Source organism: Cygnus olor, chromosome 1 (genome assembly GCF_009769625.2).
Source record: "Cygnus olor isolate bCygOlo1 chromosome 1, bCygOlo1.pri.v2, whole genome shotgun sequence".
Classification (NCBI taxonomy): Eukaryota; Metazoa; Chordata; class Aves; order Anseriformes; family Anatidae; genus Cygnus; species Cygnus olor.
The window spans coordinates 66,116,349-66,137,052 of record NC_049169.1 but is presented as its reverse complement, the minus strand read 5'-3'; the positions used below and the strand labels follow the sequence as shown (position 1 = coordinate 66,137,052).

Sequence of the window (20,704 nt, the reverse complement as noted above, 5' to 3'; positions counted from 1 at the left end):
AAGAAAGCCAAATTTCAAACATTACCAGTGGATTGATAAACAGTGACTACACCTCACGTGTGCCTTCCACCTCCAGAGCTAAGGGATGAGGCCCCTGGCAGATAACCACCTATCCAAAAAGATTGATGTGGTAATTTAAAGAGTCTACAAGCTCCTTTCTAGTGAGAATAGCCCATGGCAGCCCCCAGAATGGCTGAGAGGGAAGTGGGGTCAAATGCCTCAACCGTACCACCCCTGCCCATCCTGTGCCCATCTGTCACCTGTAAGGAGAGGGCATTGCGCTGGGACGGCTTGCCCACCAGGCCCTGTTCTTTGCGTTTCTTGAATTTCCGGAAATATTCTTGAATCAGGAAAGTAGCGTAGAACTTCCCGACGGTCACCTCATCATCTGGAAAGGGGTATTTAAAAAAACAAACACAACACACAACAAAACAAATAAGCAAAGGGTTTTAAGCAGCGTGTTTGCTAATGTGAGACTTGCAACTCAAGGCAGAAACACTAGGCACCACAGTACTTCTCTGCTTTTTATGGCTTCAGTACACAGGGCTGAATGAAGGAAGGGATTGCTCCACAGCCAGAGCTTGCTGTAAGTAGTCCGGAGGTGAGGTACATGTGGCATTTGGATAGACTGGCTCCGCTGGCAGAGAACACCTATAGCTATGCACCTCTGAACGCACTTTGGTTTTGGCGAAGTGCCTCTGTGCCTCTAAGCTTTGCAGTGTCTGGTGCTGGTTTACTCATGACCTTGCTATAGCAGTATCCTCCCAGTCTGGGTCAATGCATGCTGCATTCTCTTGTGACAGCCTTGGGTAATGCATACTCCAATTCTGGTCTCACTAACATCACCTGACTGACTATCCACCCCAGATGTGATCTGGCCCTTCTCAGTACTAAAATTCTGTCTGGTTGTGTCTAGCATGGGTGTGAGAGGACCAAAGAGATCACCTCTCCCCAGAAGTGCAGTTATTGCTCAGTCCTTGCTGTATTCTCACTCAATACAAACTGTTGATGAGCCAAAATGTGCACCCAGCTTTTATCCAGGTAACTCTCCTTGCTTCTCCAAACCCGCTGTAAATTTTATAAGATACTGTCCTCTGACTTCAGAGGAGGCTGAGCAAGGTTTCAAGGTCTGGCTGCAGCTGTTAACTAGCTGCCAAGTGCTGTTTTGTGCAACAGTCCCTAGAGCCACCTGGAAGGCCAGTGAAGGTCCCACTAGATGCCCATGCATCTGGGCTTCTAAGGAGCATAGCAAAGAAGGAGCCTGCAGGCCTGATAATTACAGCCCACCAGGGATGCTGCATAGAAATCTACAGCAATGAGACAAGGGACAACCCTCAGCCAGTCTGAACTGGTGTAACTAGTTGCTGGACACTATCTTACAAAATTTCTACTTAGACAAGTAGAAAGCAGTTACGCGAGTAAAAAAAGGAGTTATATGCCATATATGCCCAACAAGGCACTAGGTAGTGTCCAAGGGAACAAATCCTACAGCTGAAGTGGGTGAGATCTAGGAATGAAGATTTCTCACTCCTATTTAAACACCTTTTCTTCCTCCCCTGATTTTTCAGCAGTAAGAACATGATATATATGTTCGTACAGGCAAAAACAGATCTCAGCCTGATGAAACATCCAGCCAGGTAAACAGGTAATAACAGCTTGTGGAAGAAAGCCTGTCCCCTGTACTCCACTTGATGTTCACGAGGTGCAGTAGGACATGTCAGGTGGGGAAAAGACAGACATTCACAGACTGGGACAGGATCCTGCACTCACCACCTGCGGGGGGCACCACCTGGTCCAGCAGCTTCATGCTGGTGCGCTTCCAGATTTTCTTAATTATTGCTCTAAGCTCTTCATTGGCTTGCTCCAGGTTACCTGCAGGGCGAAAATCATCAGAGACAGGAATTAAGCCAGAGCCTGTAGAGGAGCAATTTCGCAAGTCTAGCATGGCAATCTCAGGAGGAAAATACCAGGGCTTTTGCAGTACTGGAAAGTTTTGGGCAAACAGGACCTCAGACCATTGCTGAAGTCCCCTCACAAAGAGAGTGACTAAATATGCACAGTCATCTCAGAGTAGGAAGGTGACTGTGTTACTGTTTGTCTCCAGAAGCCAGAAACTAGGCAACTACAATGCTACTTTGTCCTGAAAAGTGAAAATCTCATCCAGTACTTACACATTCTAACTGAGATCCAGTGAAGGTTAAATATGATGAGAAAAGAGGTCAGTTAATGGGAAAACACGGCTTGGGGAACAGAAATAATTGTTGGCAAAGATGCAGCTAGAAATCTGAAGACCTGGGAGTTACCTTTCGCAATCCCTGCATCTCAGCATACATCAACTTCTTCACATGGTACTAAGAGACTTCCTTGGAGAGAGTCTGCACAGGCATGTGAGGCACATGCAGAGCTTCCACCCTCTTGCTCAGAGGGCTGTCCCAGGACATTTGTGTTTAGTCTCTCAAGAACAGCATAGGCTATAACAAGCGTTATATATAACCATTTGAACTTAGACATTACGTGTTCCTCCATGGGGCTCTAATCTACTGAGGTATTTATTAATCAAGCCACACGACCCCTTTGAGAGTGAATGATTGAAACAGATTCAGTTTATATTCTTTCTTTCTAGATACATTTCCTCTCAAACTAGTCACCTTTGATTTCTTGATTTATGTACATTCAAACCCCTTATACTTGAAGCTCTCTTCTCTCTGGGTGTACTACACCATTATCTTCTCCTTCCAAAGGTGCTGTTTCTCCAACTTTTCTTATTGCTCCCCAAGCACTAAGGCTCCTAAATATGCTGCACAGAGCTCTGCATGCCAGTAGCTCTCTTAATATGATGCAGTGAAGACGGTGACATTAAATAACTTGCTGAGAATGAAACAGCTGGAAAGCATCAAAGGCAGAAATATGACTCAGGAGGGTGAATTCCAAACTCCTGCCATAACCACTTACAAGATCCTGCAGAGGAAAGAAACCAAGCAGTTTGAGGCTTCCCAGGAAGGCTGATGGTTTCCCAGCAGTTCACTGGCAATGACTTTGAGAGTTTGAGGCTAAGACAAACAAGAAAATCTTGTCTTTTTTGGGTCTCTGTTTCACAGGACACAAGATGTTCTACAGGGGTTGCAGTTGGCTTTCTTTCTCAGGAGAGCCTCTTTGGCTCTAAAAAAGAATTTTAGTGAGGTGAGGCCTTCTAGTCCAAGCTCTTTTGCCTTCCATGGACTGGAAGATTGGTGGTGACAGTGGCGAAAAATCCACCCAGCTCTGGAACCAATTTGCACAGGGGGAAGCTTCTTTGCCTCTCTTACTTCCCCTGATTGCCATTTCAAAGGACGTTGGTCTAAAATGTTTAACTTGCAGATCATCATAAAGAACATGATCAATAATCTGAGATGATACCATGAGAAGCACCAGCTTTCTAGATGATACTCAGCTAGAAACACTGTTCTCTTCCTAGGACACTTTATTCCTCCAAACATCTTTACATCGATTTTTGTACCATGTGCTGCATGTTAATAACTGGTATCATTTTACACAAAATGTCCTTATTGTTGCATTCCAGCTCAACACACTTGTGCGTTGAATGTCACTCAGCTACCCGTGCACTCAGCAAGCTTGTTACCTTCTGTCTTGATCCTCAGTGCTGTTCTGACCAACGCAAAGAGAGTGGCATTGAACATCACAGTTCCATCACTGTTCAGTGGCATATTCATGGAGACAAGGCGCTGTGGAGTAAGGAGGAGAAAGACAACAATCACACTTCATCAAGGACTCAATTTTGTTCTTCCTTACACACTCATGACGTTCTCCAGATCTGCCACCCCTTTCACCTCAGCATTTGTGACCTGTGGGTTTGGTTACACAACTTTAAGAGTACTTCTCATATCCATCATTTGTCCCAGCTATGGTGAGAGATTGCCCTGGGGTCTCTCTCCCACTGGTAGATACTCTTTCCTTCAATGCGGCTATCACTTTCTAGCCTTTGTTTTCCTAGTTGCCAGTAAGCACTTGAGCAAACTGATTTTTCATACCTCACAAGGCACTTGCAGGCTCATCTGCACTAAATATGTGACTGCTGCAAATACATATAGAGTCAGAATCTTTCACTGAAAAAGGGGGCAGCCTTGAACAAAGGGGATTGGCTGGACCTGAAAGCTGGTCTGCTTTATCCAGCTATCCCTCCTCTCCCTTTTAATACAGGGCTGTGTCCACCTTGCAGTAATTCGGTAAAGCCAAGGACAGGGAGTGGGTGCTCAGTACTGTTGCAGCTGCAGGGTGAACTTCATTGAGACCAAGGACGTATACCTGAGGCAAGATGTAGCCATTACCAGATCTTACATCCTTATTTCTGTCTCAGGAGGTGACAGACGCCAGGGACTTGGTTTGAGCTTTTATGCTTTAAGGGGCTGATTTTGTCTGAGCTCTGCCTAATGCCACTTTCACGCAATGGGCCTGCTTCTGTACTAAAGTGGGGAAAGGATGTCATCCCCCATCACTATCATTGCTTTCATAGACTGTGGGGTTTGAACCAGACTGAGATAACAGACAGACAGTTCCTAGACAGCAGACTGAAAAGGATCGGCAGTAGACCACAGAAGTCACATATTTCTGTGTATATGCCCCATATGCCCCGGCCTTTGTGTTTTGCTCTGAGATTGATAAAACAACTACATGAGTCACATACAAACTCTGGGACTTGTGAGGAGGTGAACAAAGAACTTCAAAGCAAGGAAGCGTAAAGGTTATAAGAATGTCATTATTCACTAGAGAGAGTCTTTTTCATAGCTGGAGTCTCACAACAGAAGACATGAGTGAGACGTTTTCACAGAAAATGTGTACTTGTTCTTCCTGTATTTTAATATTTTGCTCACACTAGGATTTTTTTGTGTGCACTATTTAGTCAGAAGAAAATCTTAGAGATATATTTGCTTGCCCTGTTATTTCTGTCCACCCTGCTTTGTCTTGGTATGTGTGTTTGATACCACAACCACGACTGCTTGTGACTCCCAGCCTTCCCCGAGCCGCGGCGTGCCTTACTTTGCAAGCCACTCGGTGGGGGCAGAGCTTCCCAAAGCCCAGGGGGGGCTGAATGCGCCGGAGCAGTGTCACCACGTCCAAGTGCTTGATCCGCCCCCTAAGAAAGAAAGCACAGTGAGGGTTGCATCCTTACCACAGGGTGACCTGCTGATCCCTCTGCAGAATGCAGTGCTAGAAGTCTCACTTAGATCTTTCCAGGCCTGCCACTCCCTGTAACCTGAACATATCTGAGAGGGTATTTCAGACCTCTTATACTTGGTGCATTCCTCAGGACTTGCCCTATACTCACATAACTCACTAGCTCAGTACAGAAATCACAGTTGTCTGTGATTCACAAGTCAATACATTCAAGAATTGACATCGGTGTTTTGAATGCTGCAGTTCCCCTGTGCACGAATGGACACTTTGGGGTTGTCCCCCCACCACTGACATTCTCAAAATCTATGTCTGCTTGTTTGCCTCTTGGCCACAGGGCTATGGCAGTTACAAAGGTACAAAGCGTCTTTTTTTTTTTCCTTGCCACTTTCCCTCCCATACACATAGCCCTGAGCTACTGTCTTTTGATACTTGTTTATGTTTTGGTCTGTCACTGGAGCCAGTGCAAAATAAAGTCCTGAAGTTTCTCAGCTGAGACAGCAGCAGTTGGATTTCTTTTAAATTTTATAAATGTTATCTCAAAAGAAGAATTCTCTCATGGAGGGAGGAGCGGTTCAACCATGGGACACTGATGGGGAAGGGGAAAAAAAGAGCACATTTATAGATGGGAAGGAACAGAATGTTATCTGGAGTGAGGGGTTATCTATTATATGGCTTCCCCCACTGCAGTCTTGCCTTCAAACCAACACAAATAGTAGCATCTGTTTTGTTATTTAACTGCATATTTATTAGAATGCTGTGCTTACCCCCTATCTATATTAAAAGTCTCTCTGGACAGTCACCCTGAATGGGAAGAAGGGTTTCAATTTAAGTATCATTCTGATAAAGTGATATGGCATCACATACTGCAGAGCCTGAGCTCAGATTAACCTTGACACTGTTTCCAGATCCAGGACTAAAGAGACTAACTATAGAGACTAACTAGAACTAACTGCTCTTCATTCATGCTAAGGTCTCTTTCCACAGTTTTTGCATTATGAAGGGAGCTTTGCAATTATCAACTAGACTGTAATGCCAGAGGGATCTAAACGTACTTTAAGCCAAAGCATGTGTCAAGCAGAGCATATAATACTGGATGTCAGTTAAACTCTTGTGTGAGTTGTTCTTGTGTAACTTTAAATCCCTGCAAGTCTGCTGATGTGAATAACCTTGCAGAGCATGTAAAGCAGCCATGTGAAGCTGCAGGTTGTGATGGGTCTATATGACACATGACAAAATGGAGATATCAGCACAGCAGCTCTTCTGTGAGTAGAAAGCCAAACAGAAGAGTCACAGAATGGATTAAATATCCCTAAGACATGCAACAATAAAACAACCTGCTAACCTCCTTCTCTAAATTTTCTCCTGTCCCCTCCCTAAGCAGTCTATATCTCCCCTTGACTGAAAGTGAAGCAATGTTCAACCAGGTAACAGCACAGCCTAGATGCTGTGATTTTTGTGTGTATCCTTGCATTGCTGGCCTCTGGATTCACCAGTAATACTTTGTGGAGGTATCTATTGTAAGATATTTGCAGAAAAAAGGTGTTCCTACAGGAGGAACATGGCACTTACTGCACTGGGTCTAGAGAACAGAAAATAACAGGCCTGTTCTCCTGAGAGGCTCTGCTGTCCAGGCTGGGTTACTTACTTGGCTTCAGGGTCATACTCTGCCCAGATCCTTTTAAACTCATCCAGGTGGTGTGGTCCTAAATGGACCAGTCCCGCGTCAGGTAATCAAAGTTATCCATTATAACAGCTACAAAAAGATTGATGATCTGCAAACAAGGATAAAGATGACTTGGTGGATGAGGCAGGTAACAGAATACTTTACCGTGTTCTCAGTTCAGAGTCTGGATTTGGACTCATAAAACTAGAAAGTCATGGGGGGTGGTTTCTTTGTTCCCCCATGTCAGCCCCACAGTTTAAATTGGAAGATCACAGAGGCAGGATGTCCTCAGCTGGTCGTATTTTTCTCCTTGCAGCTAGATGGCTGAGGCTCAGGTTTGCTGTAGGCGTGCTGTGATGGCTTCTTATTTACCTGTCTTTGCCCACCAGGATGGTACAGCAGTTGGAGAACCTGGGATTTATCCTCTATGGGCAGTGGGACTGGGATAAAAGTCCTTTCTTCTGGCCCAAGACGAAAACTTTTAAAATTTTGCTGCTGTTCACTGGGAGAGTTTTGGGCACTGATGCCAGCTGCAGAGCATGTGCTGTCGCTCTGAGCAATGCCGCATTGCCAGCACGGAGCAGATGCAATATGTGTATTCTCACAGTCATTGCTGCTGGCAGGGGAGGAAAAACCTGCTCAGCAGCCAGAAGGAAGGTAGGAGGGAAGGTGGGAAGTGTGGCTGAGGCGTTGCTAGCCTCAGCACAGCCCACAACACGCTAATTTGGTTTTCTCATTCAGGGGGAGGAGGGAAGAGCACTCCTTTGCTGTGCTCAGAGGACTGGATTGGAAGCAGAGCATCCCCCAGAGCTGCAGGGAGAGGCAGGAGCTGCAGAGACTGAGGGGCTGTTGTCACAGAGAGGGGGCTACTGGGGAAGGCCCCACGGGGAGATTTCCCATCTTTGAAGCCATCCTTCTGCTGTGCAGCGCTGAGGCAGGGGGGCAGTGTAAAGGGGGGTGGGTTTCGGGTGCTGGGGTGGACTCACCAGGAAGGCACAGAGCATATAGAAGCTGATGAAGTAGAAGACGGCGAAGCTGCTGCCACAGGAGTGGTCGGCTTCGGTGGAGTTGGCTGGCTCCGACTCCGGGTCGCACTTCTTGTCTGGGAGACATGCCAGCATGATTTCCTGCCAGGCCTCGCCAGTGGCACACCTGGGCACAGCAGAGGGTGAGGGAAGACAGCAGTGACCTTTGATGTAGGACGGGAGGGACTGGCACATTAGCAACTTGCTCCTGCTCCACTGAGGTTGATTACAAGCCTGTCAGGCTGACAGACGGGCTCTGACATTCATTGGCATGTCTTGCTCCTCTTTGTTAACTCTGTTGCCATTATTGGTGTGTACTGACTGTGCCTAGTCTGGGTATGGGGCTGTTGTGGTCTGGCCAGTCAGAGTCACTGAGATGTGTGTGACATGGCTACGGATTGCAAGAAAAACCTCCATGGAAAGAAGGAGCATAGACTGTTGCATTTACGCCAACTCCCTGCCATCCTCTCACCACCTTCAGAACCTCTCCCTGGCCCTGGCACACCTGGCCACAGCTGGAGCAGGATGATGTGCAAACTGAGCTAGGCCAAAGCATGCGTGGGAGTTCATGCCCCCCTCCCTGCTAAAATTAGCTGGAAGTCATACTGCCTCGATTTGAAATTAAGGAGGAGTTCGGGGTGAGTATCAGCGCTTGAAAGCACTGAACAACTGGCCACCTCTTTTGAGTGGGAGGACTTGCCTCCCTCCCTGGGGCACTGAGGGCTGGCCAGCATCAGGTGGCAGGGCACGAGGCTTAATGGACTATTTGTTCCACCTGACGTGGCTCCTAGGCTCTCCCACTAAGGAACAACATGTTTCCACTCACCTCGCGAGCATGACATGGTAGAAGGAGATAAGCTGTGCCCAAGAGCAGAGGAATCACGCTCGCGGGCTGACACAATGCAGAGCTGTCAGACACCCACCTGAAAAGCAGCAGCACTGCTTGGGGGAAGGTCTGGAAGTTGTTGTTGCGGTTGATTTCTGTGGTATCGTTCAGTGCAATTTTACCAAACACCTGGCAGAAAGCAGAGGTCTTTTCAGGTTAGCCTTGCAAAGTCCCCAAACCTCTTGTTGCCTGTAGCTCTTGGCCCCACCCTGACTTTGGAGACCTGACATTTAACAGAAACTGCTCTTCTCTTAAACTGTCTTTCATATTTACCGTTGCTTCCCTTGCTTGTGCTTTATCACCAGAAAAGCACTCATATTTTACAAGAACCCTCTTTCCTTATTTCATATACTGTGAATGTGTGATATGGGGTCTTACGTTAACAGGCACTCACAAGGGGAGGGGGTCCGGCTGAAAGAAGCTATGAACACAGAAGGAAAGTCTCCTTCCCTCTTCGCTTATCTGTTTGCACCAGGAGGAAACGATAAGCAGAAGACCAACAGCTGCAAAGCCTTGAGGTCTGCGTGATGCCTTGCATCTTCCCAAAACAATGTAAAGCATGTTGCCTTGGATCTGGAAATTATCGAAATGCCTGCCCTTCTAATAACCACGCTTGTCACCAGGAGGTGTCTCAGGGCCACTCAGAAGGCAGCAGTGTGAAGATGATGACTAGAGTTGTCCAGAGAAAAAGGGAACGGAGCATTGGAAGCGAACAACAGATGAGAAGTAATCATGTGAGGTGTATGACAGAGAAGATCTAGTTTAAAAGCTTTATAATCTGACCGAAAGAAGTGGCTCTCCCTGGTGGAAGTGAAACAGACTGGTGGCTTGTGTGCTGTAGAAGCGATGCTTTTGCAGAGAAGGTAACTTGAGAATTACAGCCTTTGTGGGGAACTTGGTCTTAGGTACAAAGTGATGGTAACAATTTTAGTGACTGCATAAGAAAAAACTCTGCTGGCTATTTCAGCCTGCTTGGGGCTCTCTCGGCACCATGCCTGAGCTGCTCTATATTATAATGGTGATCTGACAGCCCTTTCCTTAAAGCCGCGAAAATGGCCTACAGCTTCCTCCCAAGCCCAGCCAACCACTGCTGCACCAACTCATTCATCCATCCACAGCATGAAGCCTGCAACATTGGCCAGACCTTTTAGAGTCTGCCCTCAGATGCGAAGCCTCCGGTGCAGTAGAGTTTCAGGCTCCTTTGAAAAAATCTTACATCGCTTTTGTACTTGTGGGCGCTGGGGCTAAGAGCTTAACAAACCTTGCCCGGCAGAATAGTCTCTGCCCAGCACAGTCAGTCAGGACTATTTATTGCCCCTCGACAGCAATGTGACAGAGATCTCAAGGACTGAGCTCCGTTATCTCATAGCCAAAATGAGCAACAGGAACAGAGCAGCTCCGAGAGAACGTGGAGCTTCTTTTCAAGCAAATGTCACTGATAATTAACACCCCAAGACAAACAGCGATGTGGAGAGGAAGCCTGTGCCAAGAGGGAGGGAGGGTCTGAATGTGGCAGGCTTTCTGTAGGGGTTCCTCTTGGACATGTGGGCCTTCCTCAGCCCCGACCGCCCCCATGCCGTGGGTAGCAGTGACAGCCCCAGCTGCACTGAGGAGGAGCAGGAGGACAGTTTAAATGCTCAGAGGCAGCTCGAGCTGAGGCAGCCCATATTTTTCATTTCAGGCAAGTGTAGGCAAGGGAACTTCCCATGCTGGAAGTCTGATTTTTCCTTTCTTCCCTGCTGCTTCCCTCACACTTGATGTACCAGCAACAGCTTCCATGGATGTTTTGCATTAGTCAGCTGCAAAGAGCTGCAGGTAGAGGTTCCTCTCTCATAGCCTCTTCAGCCTGTGCCTCTTGAGCCATTATGTTAGTGGCTCCATCTGTCACCATCACTTTGGATTTTTCCCCTTGGGCATGTTGGATTACAAGGCTCAAATGTTGTTAGGTTCCAAGTCAGGGGAGTAGCTGAGATAAAATGGAAGGTCTTGTTCATGTGGGTAATTCTTACAATTCCATCAGATCTGGTACCTCTCAGCCTTCAAGGAAGCTGCTCAATGGAGTGGGGAAGGAGTTTCCTTCCTACGTGTCCCTGTGTGTGAAGGAAGTCTACCTGTCTGCAGGTTCAAGAGAGCAGCACACAAAATGTTAAAATGCCATTTTGACAAAAAATAGAAGTAACAGGCCTGTGGGTTACGAGCAAAGAGAGGAGATGAGAAGAGCTGGTTTTCTTATTGGAAGGCAGGAGGTCAGAAAGCAATCTAGTGACCTAGATCCATGTGAAGGAGAGATATATGATCTTCAGGCTGATGAGACTGTTAAAACAGAGGTTTGAGCATTTGCTAAGGATTAAATAGCCAGCTCAGAACTGGCTGATAGAATTATAGAATTACAGAACAGTCTATCTAGCTCTGGCAGTGCCATGATCATTGTAACCCCGTCTGGGTAGGTGCTGGGAAGTCATTTTTAATGCTTTATGTAGCTACGTAACACTAGCATAAAAATCTCAAGTGATTTTCTGTATAGCATAGGTAATCCTGTAAAGATCTTGTCCACTTGAACAAGTTAGGTATTAAAGGCAAACCAGCAAGTTTAAAGAATGAGCCCAGTAGATTAAATGACAGCTGTAATTACTAGGGGCAATTGAGATAACCTATGATAGTTCAAGAAATGATTAGTTTTATTTTTCAGACTGGGGGAGGGTGGATGGAGTCTGTGAAAAGATGTGATTATAATAACAGGAAACAAATTAAAATAAGGTCACAGAGGTGAGATGAATTTTGTTACAGATTCTTTCTGAATCATGAAACTAAGAAGCCTGTCATGTTTAAAGGCCTCTGGAAGTAATTATGCCTTGCCTTTCTACAGTTTGGTCTCTCGTCCCAGATGGCTGACTTGTCTGAGATCTTTGATTAACACAGAAGTGGAAACTGAAGCTTAGTTTGAAAAGCACAGCAAATGAGGCTAGGACTGTCACAGACTGTGCCTGCATCGCATGCTGTCTTCAGTGGTCTGTATGCAGCATCAGTTCCTTGCACAGATGAATGCTCGGGCTGGTTCCAAGTTCATTTGCAAACTGAATAGGATATTGTATTGATGCAGCTTCCTGAAGAACTGGCACAAACACAGGGTTGGTACGTTGGTTCTGATCCCATATTTGCCTTCACGGGTGTAAATCAAACGCTGCTCTTTACAACCCAATGGAGTTAGGCCAGTGTGAAAGTGATGCAAGAGAAAAATGAGGTTTGTTCGTTGCAGCATGGCCACGAGCCCACTGAAAAAACTCTTCTAAGCCAATGAGCAAGGCACTAATTCACCTTTGCCAGAGCTGCTGGGTGTTCCTTTGTGAGCATGGAGGGCTGGCACATTCCTTTTATTGTTTGCATATTGTATTTTGCCATTAAATGGATCGATTTTTTTTTGGTTTTGTTGGAGCGTGTTGTGATCCTTTTGGCAGTGCATAGGCACACAATGCATTCCAACCAAGTAGCTGCCTTCTTACCTTGCTCGGAGAAAATGTTCTTGTAAACCTTTATAACCACACATTGATCAGTGACATTATAGATCACCCCCCCAAAACTCTAACAGGAGGAGAAAGACGCAGTTGAACCTTTAGTATCACTTACCTGCATCCCGATCACAGCGTAGATGAAGAATAGCATCACTATTAAAAGAGCCACATAGGGGAGAGCCTAGAAACAAAAAAAAAGAGAGCACCGTGTCTCCACCAAGCCTGGCATTACGGAGCCGGGTTCTGGCTCCTGGCTTTGGGAAAACCGGGCAGACTGACCGAAACGTGGAGTCTGTAATTCATCCAGGTGGCCACTAGATGCCTCTACAGGCCCATATTTGCGTGCCCTCCGCGCCACCACCCTGCTGCCACCCAGCCCAGCCAGGCTCCCACTCGCGATGCTGTAGCTCTGCCTTTCAGGTCGCTCCTGCCCTTGGCAGTGAGGAAAGCCAGGGTAGAAACAGCGTCCACAGCTGCTTACCATGACGAGAAAACTATTGTAACTAGTATGATTCTGTCCCAAATGGCAGTGCCCTTTGACTGTGTTTTTCCTGGGTCCAGTCTGGTGAAATTGAAAATGCAACAGCTGCCCAGATCCAAATTCAAGGCTTCTACAACGGCTGGTGCCAACCTAAGTATCTAAACCAGCATCAGCTTTGTCTTCTGCTCAGTGTTAGGTGTCTGTGATGGTGTCTGCAACTCACTAAGTGTCTGTGATCAGCTGTTGAAGAGGAAATGCAGAACCCTGATTTGCAGAGCTGCCTCAGGAGGGAGAGGCCAGTGCAATCAGCAAAGTGTTGAGTGCTATCAGTTTCCTCCACCACTATCAGGAATCAAGGGGACAGCCCAGGGCCTCGCTGTCTTGGGTCTTTGAGAAGGAATTTTCTACTCTGTTGCTTTTGAAGTATAGTGCTCAGGCCAGAGATTTCCAGACCTTACTTCAGAGGCAATGGGCAGATGTATTCATCCTGAGAATGCCAGTACAGCCCCTGGTCTGGATTTTGAACATCGCATTTCATGGAGTATAAAAAGCCTACAACATCATCATTATTATTTTAAAATATGATGTTATTTATACATTTCCAGTTTATGTCTAAATTGACAATTTTCACTGACCACCATGGGGATTTGACTAAGACATGCAGAAATCATCTCAAAGAGATCTGAATATCAAAACGGCCATAATTTAAACCTTTAAACAGCATCTGTAATAATCATCTCAAGACCCAGAGGCAGATTCCTCTGTGTTTTATATGGTCAGATGAATCTACATGGTTACCCCACAATGCCAGTGGAGATGCACTATCTCAGAACTGGGCTCCATACATTTTGTGATGATCTAGTTGGAACTTAATTCACAGAGAACCTCAGTAGAGCTCCCAAGGTAGTGTCCAGACAGGACCTCAAGGACATAACCTTACCAGTTCTGTCTTTCACACGGGGCTTGGAAGAGCATCTTCCCTCCTGCCCTCCATTTTCTTTCCATGTTTTTCTGTTCAACCTATTGATGCACCTTCCCACTCATGTCAGCTCCTTATTCCCCGTGGCTCCTTCAGCTCCCCATCTCCCACATTCCACTCTCCTGTCAGTGTCCTCCTCCAGCCCCATCTTTCCCTGGTTTTACCATTCTGTCGTTTTGATTCCCATGGCCTCGCCTTGCTCTCAGCACCCCTCTCGCTTCCTACTCCTCCCACTTGCCAGCCTGCTCTTTGCCGGCGGAAACCCTGCCGAGTGTTTTCCCACCACATGCTCCCCTGACCAGTGCTGCAAGCTACATGTAGGGTGTTATGTGCACAGAGCACATGGCAGTTACGATGGGATCTGAACTCCTGCATGAGTCCATTGCTTATGAGGCTGCCCTGTGTGAACGACAACATTTCCTGGACATGGGAGAAGAGCTTGTGCCAGACACAGTCTGCAGGGATCCCAGATTTTCATGGTGAGAGTGGCCGAGTTGAGAGCTCTGTGCAGGGGCTATTCTTAGCTACTAAAGCAAACTCCCAGAATTTGCAAGAGGAGGAGCTCTAAGCAGAGAATACCATGTTATAAACAGCTAAAGGCTTTAAAGGGAAAAGACACTTGCTCGCAGTGCTTTTTTATTTTTATTTTTAATTCCCCCCTGCTGTGGAAGATACCTCCCTTGATACTTTCTCCCACCACCTTTCAACCCTGCCTAAAAGTGACTCTCCAATCAAAGAGGTCTGGAGGTCACTGGAGGGAAGTACCAGGCACTCCCTTTCCCATCCATCTCATCCTCTCCAGCCAAGAACCCTGGCAAGATGAGCTCAGGATAAGAGCGAGCTATTGCTAAGGAGGCTGGAGAAGCGCAGGGGGCACGGGGAGGGGAAGCAGGAACTGGAAAGTGTGACTCTGTCCCCTGCATTGGGGATGCTGAGCTGTGCCAAGGGAATCTCATTCCTATGCATGCAGACAAAATGGTTCCCACTGCAGCTGCTCAAATAACATGAAAGTTAGCAACTGTGTGAGCAATGGAAAAACGGCCACATGGTGCAGCTGTGTCAGAAAACTGCTGCGCCATATCAGATCCTTTGGCAGTCAAGGAGTGAGCAAAACGAAAGTCATTTGCACAAGCCCAATGCTACAGCTACACCTGAGAACTGCACTAGAAAAGGTCCAGATTTGATCCCCGGTGTAAACATGTGCTGCTCCTGCTGACAGACAGAAGTCAGGGTGATCCACAGCACTGCAGGCTCTGGTCTCAGCTTGTGTCATAGCTGGTGAGGTTCCAGTTTTAAAGTATTGGTCAGTTGCTTTCTCATTTGAGTCAATAAAAATGCAATCAACCATTTAAAGCCTGAATCTGAGGGATATGTGGTAGCTCTTTCAAGATTGCTGTGTTGTGCAAATCACTCTTTCATGGTTTTGTAAAGTGGTGTGTCCCTACATCTTTCCTCATGTTTAGATCACCATTTGTATTACTGTGCCATCCTTTCCTGATGCTTCCTCCAGATCTGCCCCAGCTCTCAGCCAGGTTGTGCTGGCCCACGTAGTCTGGTTCAAATACTTGCAAAATGCAGGAACATGCCATGCTTCATCTCTGCCTAGCATTTTTCTGCAGGTTAGTGGCTGGTTTAGAAGCATTTTTTTCTAGAAATTAGCTATCTCTTGGTGTTAGTTTCATCTCCAGAGGTGATGATTCTCATCTTGTCTGGATTCCTTTGCCTTCTGCTATCTACTCTGGTACTTCACCTAGCACTGAAATGCACCTGCTGCCAGGGCAAAAGCAGCATCAATTTAATAATTGTCATTGTTACCAAGGCTAAAGGTTTAGGGTCAAAAAGGTGAAATTCTTCATCGATGAAAACACGGGGGCTGCACACCTATAATATCAACTGGAAAGCCTCAAAACAAGGCTTAATGGAAATTTAATTGAGGCCCTTGCCTTCCCCATAGCTGTGAATTTCACTTAAATAAACAGATATAAAATACAGCTCAAATGAAAAAAAAAAAAAAGATTGAATGGTTACAGTCAGACAGTAATTGAGCTGAACAGAACTATCAAGGCAGTTCAGGAAGGTCTCAAGCAATTACTCATGCTTTAAAGATGAAACACATCCACCCTGAGCCCCATTTACTCGAGGCTCACTCGTGCCATATGTAGCACTAATGAGCGTCCTTTCAGCTCGGGCAGTGGCCACGTCAGTGAAAACCCTCCCCAAGGGGCAACTGAGGGGAAAAAACAAAAGGGTTATGTCCGACTCCGAAACAAGTGAAGGGATACCTGGAAGGACTTGATGAAGGTCCAAAGCAGCGTCCGGATGCCCTCCCCTCGGCTCAGGAGCTTCACAAGACGCATCACGCGGAAGAGTCGGAAGAAGGTGATTGAGATGCGAGAGTTTTCCTCTGCGTTCTGGAAGCCATTGGCACAGAGGCAGGAGTTACAACAGCACGGGAGGAACAAGGGCCCTGGGCCACAGAGGACGCTACGCCGAGAGCTCACTGCACTGTTCCTTGTCCTGGTAATGCTCCCTGGCCTTGCACTGCCCCAGCACGCCAGGGATGGCCGAGGCCACTCTCTCCTGCCTTCTCTCCCACGGTGGTGAGGCTACCTATGAAGGCTACCAAGGCCATCGGCCTCTCCCTTCAGCTTGCCTGGACTTCTAAGGATCAGGGGTTGATCATGCTCCCTCCTCTACATTCCCCCTAACACGGGAAAGATGCGTTTCTCCTTGATATTTTACTGGAGGAGAGAGACACTTTCTTTTTGGACCTGCCTTGGATGTTTTACCCCAGCAAGACCCTGATCCAGCCACTCTGCTGAACCTGCTGTGGGCACCAGCCACGTGCTGCTTGCTCTGCTGGGAAGCAGTAGCAGGTCCCAGGCCTGCTGCAGGGTGCGAAACCCCACCAGGGCTAGCCATGTGCTGCCCCTGGCCCCGCAGCCCTGCTGTCCCTGTGCCACCGCGGGCATGCCGCTGGGGGCTGAGCTGTGGTCACCAGCTCCCGCTGCTCTGCTTCTGGGCCTTTCACTTTTCTCATGACCCCTTTGTACTTCCCACAGTCTGTGCACTGCCTTTTTTTTTTTTTTTTCTAAAGAAAAAACACAAACGTTTTCTTTTGGCTTCACTGCTACTGTTCAAGCGTGTGGTATTTTTAAATACTCTTTTTTTTCTGGCTTGTTTTTTTTTTTCTTTTTTTTCTTTTTTTTTTTTTTTTTTTTTTTTCCTCACAGCATCTGCTTTGTCCCTAAGCATTTTCCCTTGGGCTTGCAGCCGGCCCTGAGACTGAGTGCATTCCTCAGACTGCACACGTGTGAAGGCAGTCTCCTCCCGAACGTTGAGCTGCCAGCCCGTGTACCTGGGCCTCTGCAGAGGACTCGCTGTCTAGCTCGAGGGGAGGCAAGGCAAAGAAAATGCGATGCTTCCCAGTTCCCTAACCCCCTAAAATGCTGTGCAAAGCCTGTGGAGCTGGGGGTTTCCGCTAGGAGCACTGTGGGAATGTAACCTTCTGTCTTGTGGGGAGATAACACTGTCACCCTGCCACTTGACCTGCCTGTGGAGCAACGGAGTGCCCAGAGGCCTCCTTCTGTCCCCACCCAGGCTGCAAAGACCAGAGTTGGAGTCTAAACACCAAAAGAGCAACGTTTCGGAGGAAGAAACAGTGCAGATCACCCCCTGCTGTTAACTACTCACCACTGTGTAAACCAAGAGAGAACAGACCCTTGGGATTTCCTGCCATGGGGCAGCAAAAGCTGCATCTGCCTCTGCATTTCTGATAAAATCTGAGGCACAGAAACTGCCCGGATGTACATTTCTGGAATTAAAACTCCAGCTGTGCAAATGAGGATGTGTACCTGTGCTGTAAGCGTGCTCCCATTTCCCACCTGGGACGTGCAGGTTTGTGTTCGGCTCCATCTGCCCTGGCTGCATCTCAGGCCTCTCTGCTGATGTGTGTGCCTGTAATACTTCAGGACTGCACTACAGCTGCAGTTTGTCTGTCTATCCATGTGAATCACCAGTGGATATTTTGGGTAGCTTCCTCCAGTCTGCAGCAAAGGCTGACGCTAGCTGCCCACGCAGTAGCGGGGCGAAAAAGATTAGGGGAACAGGCTGTGTCACAGAAAAGCCTGAGTGTTCCCTAAATCTCACATCATTCTTATTTTTCTGACTTGGACAACAGTCTGGAGGCTTCAGTGAACTGGAAGGAATGGTTCTGAGGTAAAGGAGGGAATGTAGCTACCAAGAAATCAAAACTCTTGGCAAGTAATATCCTCAGAACTACAGTCCTAGAGGGCTGGCTGTAAGGTCTTTCCCAAGCCTACAGAAGTTTTATGGCCACCTTTTGACTTTCCCTAAGGAGCTAAATTCCAATACTACCTAAAAGAGAATTGAGGTTGAAATTTAAAAATTGTGTGGGCGTCACTACTGCTATGGTTGTGACAAAAAAAAAGAATTTTTTTCTTATTCTACCTGCTGCTTCTCCTCGTGGGCTTGACCCTTCGGATGGCAGCCAGTTGGGACATGAGTCTGGACAGATGTTTTAGTATTGCTTTGTCTTTCCTTGCTGAGAGGAGGCAGGAGATGTACACAGAAAACTTCCCATGCCCTCCAAATGTCCTGTGATAGACAAAGTCTACACAGTGGACAAAGTGAAGCAAATTCCTCCCTGACACATCTCTCTGCAACTCGCTGGCATCAAAACTCTTAGTCAAAAATATTCAGTGATGCCTCAGGAGATTACAGTCATTTTCAAACTAGGTGGCTACACATTAACCACTGTCCCCGTAGCTTACTTTCTCCTGACTTCCATCCAGCTTTTTGAAGGCACATCTTTTCCAGAGGAGGGAAGTTCTCCAAGGTGGCAATCAGAGAATGGAGTTACTGCAGTGCTGTTGGTGTAGCTTAGGAACAGCCTTGTACACCAAAGCAGCATAATTTGTGTGTGCCATTGCACAGCTTATTCTTATTTGTGCAAAGTATGAACTCAAATGTTACATTGACAACATCTCATTGAAAAGGAGCTTTGGAGTTTCAGTCCTTTCTAGTCTGTAAGCTTGGATGTGAAATCGCATTGCAAACTCATTCAGCATCACGTTGGTCGTGATGTAGTGTGTTGCTAACAAGAAATCTTACCAGGTCTGGTTCTCTCTTGGTGATTCATTAGAAGGCAGAACGACAGTTAACTTGACCAAAGGAAAGCTCAGGATGCACAAGAAGTACACATGTGCAGCATATTCACAGCTCATGTGAACACCAGACTCAAACACCAATACACAACATGGCAGCTTCATGCACAAATAACTAGGCTGGGCTTGGAGAGAGAACTCGTGATCGGGGGAAGAGAATAAAGGAGTGTGTTAGAAAGAGTGTCACAGAAGCTGGGAGGGTGGTCTGTATTTTTGGTCTTACCATAGAGGAAGAGCATTGGGTATGTTCAGCTGGCTTTAAAGAAAGGCAGACAGAAATAAGCTGTAATAAGTCTCCAATCAAGAGCCCTAGTAAACTAGGTCTTGGCTAACACAGGAGCAACAAAATGGCAGAAGAGGGCAAAAGGGAGTGTGAAAGAAATGCACAAGAGGCTGGGCTCATTTCCCTGGGATGCCCAGGATCAAAGCTGGCCATGGCATTAGTAGGTACAACTCCCACTGAATTCAGTGACGTGAGCTGTATCCACTAATACCACACATGAATTTGACCCAGTATCTTCTGAGTGCTAGACATCCTGGAATCCAGGCAGTGGAGGCACTTATACTATTAAAATGTTTCTTGTATCACTACTACCAAGTTCAGTACAGGGGTTGATTTAGCTCCTCAGCTCAGATCCAGGCAATGCCTGCATAGGGAGCAGCCAGCTTCTAGTGCATCAATCTGATCTGTAAACCCATAATATCCTGGTACTAAAGCAACACTTTCTATTTATATACCCCTATTCCTCTACACATAGTTCTGGGTGATTACGTTGTTGTTACTAAGAAAATGGGCTGGGACAGTGTAATCAGCTCTTGGCAACCCTTCAATACCCACCACCGGCTGTGGAAAGTGTGTTGGTAAAGCTGGTTAGCGTGCTCTACCTTCACCCACCTCACACCAAAGCTCCAGGGACCCATCGGATGCATCCTTTGAGGCCAAGCGGAGCTGAACTGAGCCCCAGTCATCCCTGAAAGGGTCTAGTTGCTGCAAACACTCTGCCTGACACTCCCTGATCAACTTCTGGGGGCCACTTCCACTACTGAAAGCAATTCTTAAAAATACCCAAGGCAGCAAATACCTTTAAGTTTAAAAAGCAGAATTGAAAATTAAATAAAGGCAATGTCATCAGGAGTCCTTCAGTTCAATGGTAGTGTAATCCTTCAGGCTTAAACCTCAGTCTTATGCCAAACTGGTCTGACATTACTTGTGACTATGCTACCAAAGCTGAAACTGATGTACTTCTGCCAATGGCAAAAATCACTTCTAGTGCCATGAAGGACTCCTGCAGTGTGCTTCTGCTCTCCAAGGACACTGTACTAACTAAGCTGGCACTGTACTACCTAAATAAAACTGTATGTTGGATGGCTAGCCTATTTGGTGATATAGGCAAATGAGACCAGTTAAAAACCCAAGCTATTCCTAACCATGCAATATTTGTTTGGATTAACTCATTGGTTGGTAGTGTCAGCTTCCACTGCTTTTATCCTCCTCTTTCATGTGTTTGCTCTTATGTTTTCTTTTCAGAAGAAACTTTCAGGCAAGTGTTGGCTTGAATACCAAGTAAAGGAGCAGTGTCCATAGGCATGTTTCTTACAGATTTTGATTTTGTGTTGCTGGGCAAACCTCTCCTTTCCACCAGTGTGTTTCTCTGCCCCATCTCCCTTCCTTTTTCTATGAGTTTTGCCAATCATCTTTTCTAACAAAGGAGGATCCTTATTCTGCTGGTTTCTGCTTTCCTGGTACAAGGTACAAAGCTCCTTCAAGCTGACTGAAGGAAGTCAAACATTTTTCAGCACGTT

General features: G+C 46.7%; 1 protein-coding gene across 1 annotated transcript in view; it reads right to left on the bottom strand.

Moving 5' to 3' along the window:
- Positions 1-20,704, bottom strand: part of CACNA1C (calcium voltage-gated channel subunit alpha1 C) — a 488,233-nt gene that overhangs the window by 11,998 nt on the left and 455,531 nt on the right. The window contains 11 exon segments of the mRNA XM_040562696.1: positions 261-388; positions 1,771-1,872; positions 3,620-3,722; positions 5,035-5,131; positions 6,818-6,881; positions 6,884-6,944; positions 7,822-7,987; positions 8,784-8,875; positions 12,371-12,436; positions 15,998-16,126; positions 19,125-19,157. Of these exon segments, the coding sequence (XP_040418630.1) occupies positions 261-388; positions 1,771-1,872; positions 3,620-3,722; positions 5,035-5,131; positions 6,818-6,881; positions 6,884-6,944; positions 7,822-7,987; positions 8,784-8,875; positions 12,371-12,436; positions 15,998-16,126; positions 19,125-19,157 (1,041 nt within the window).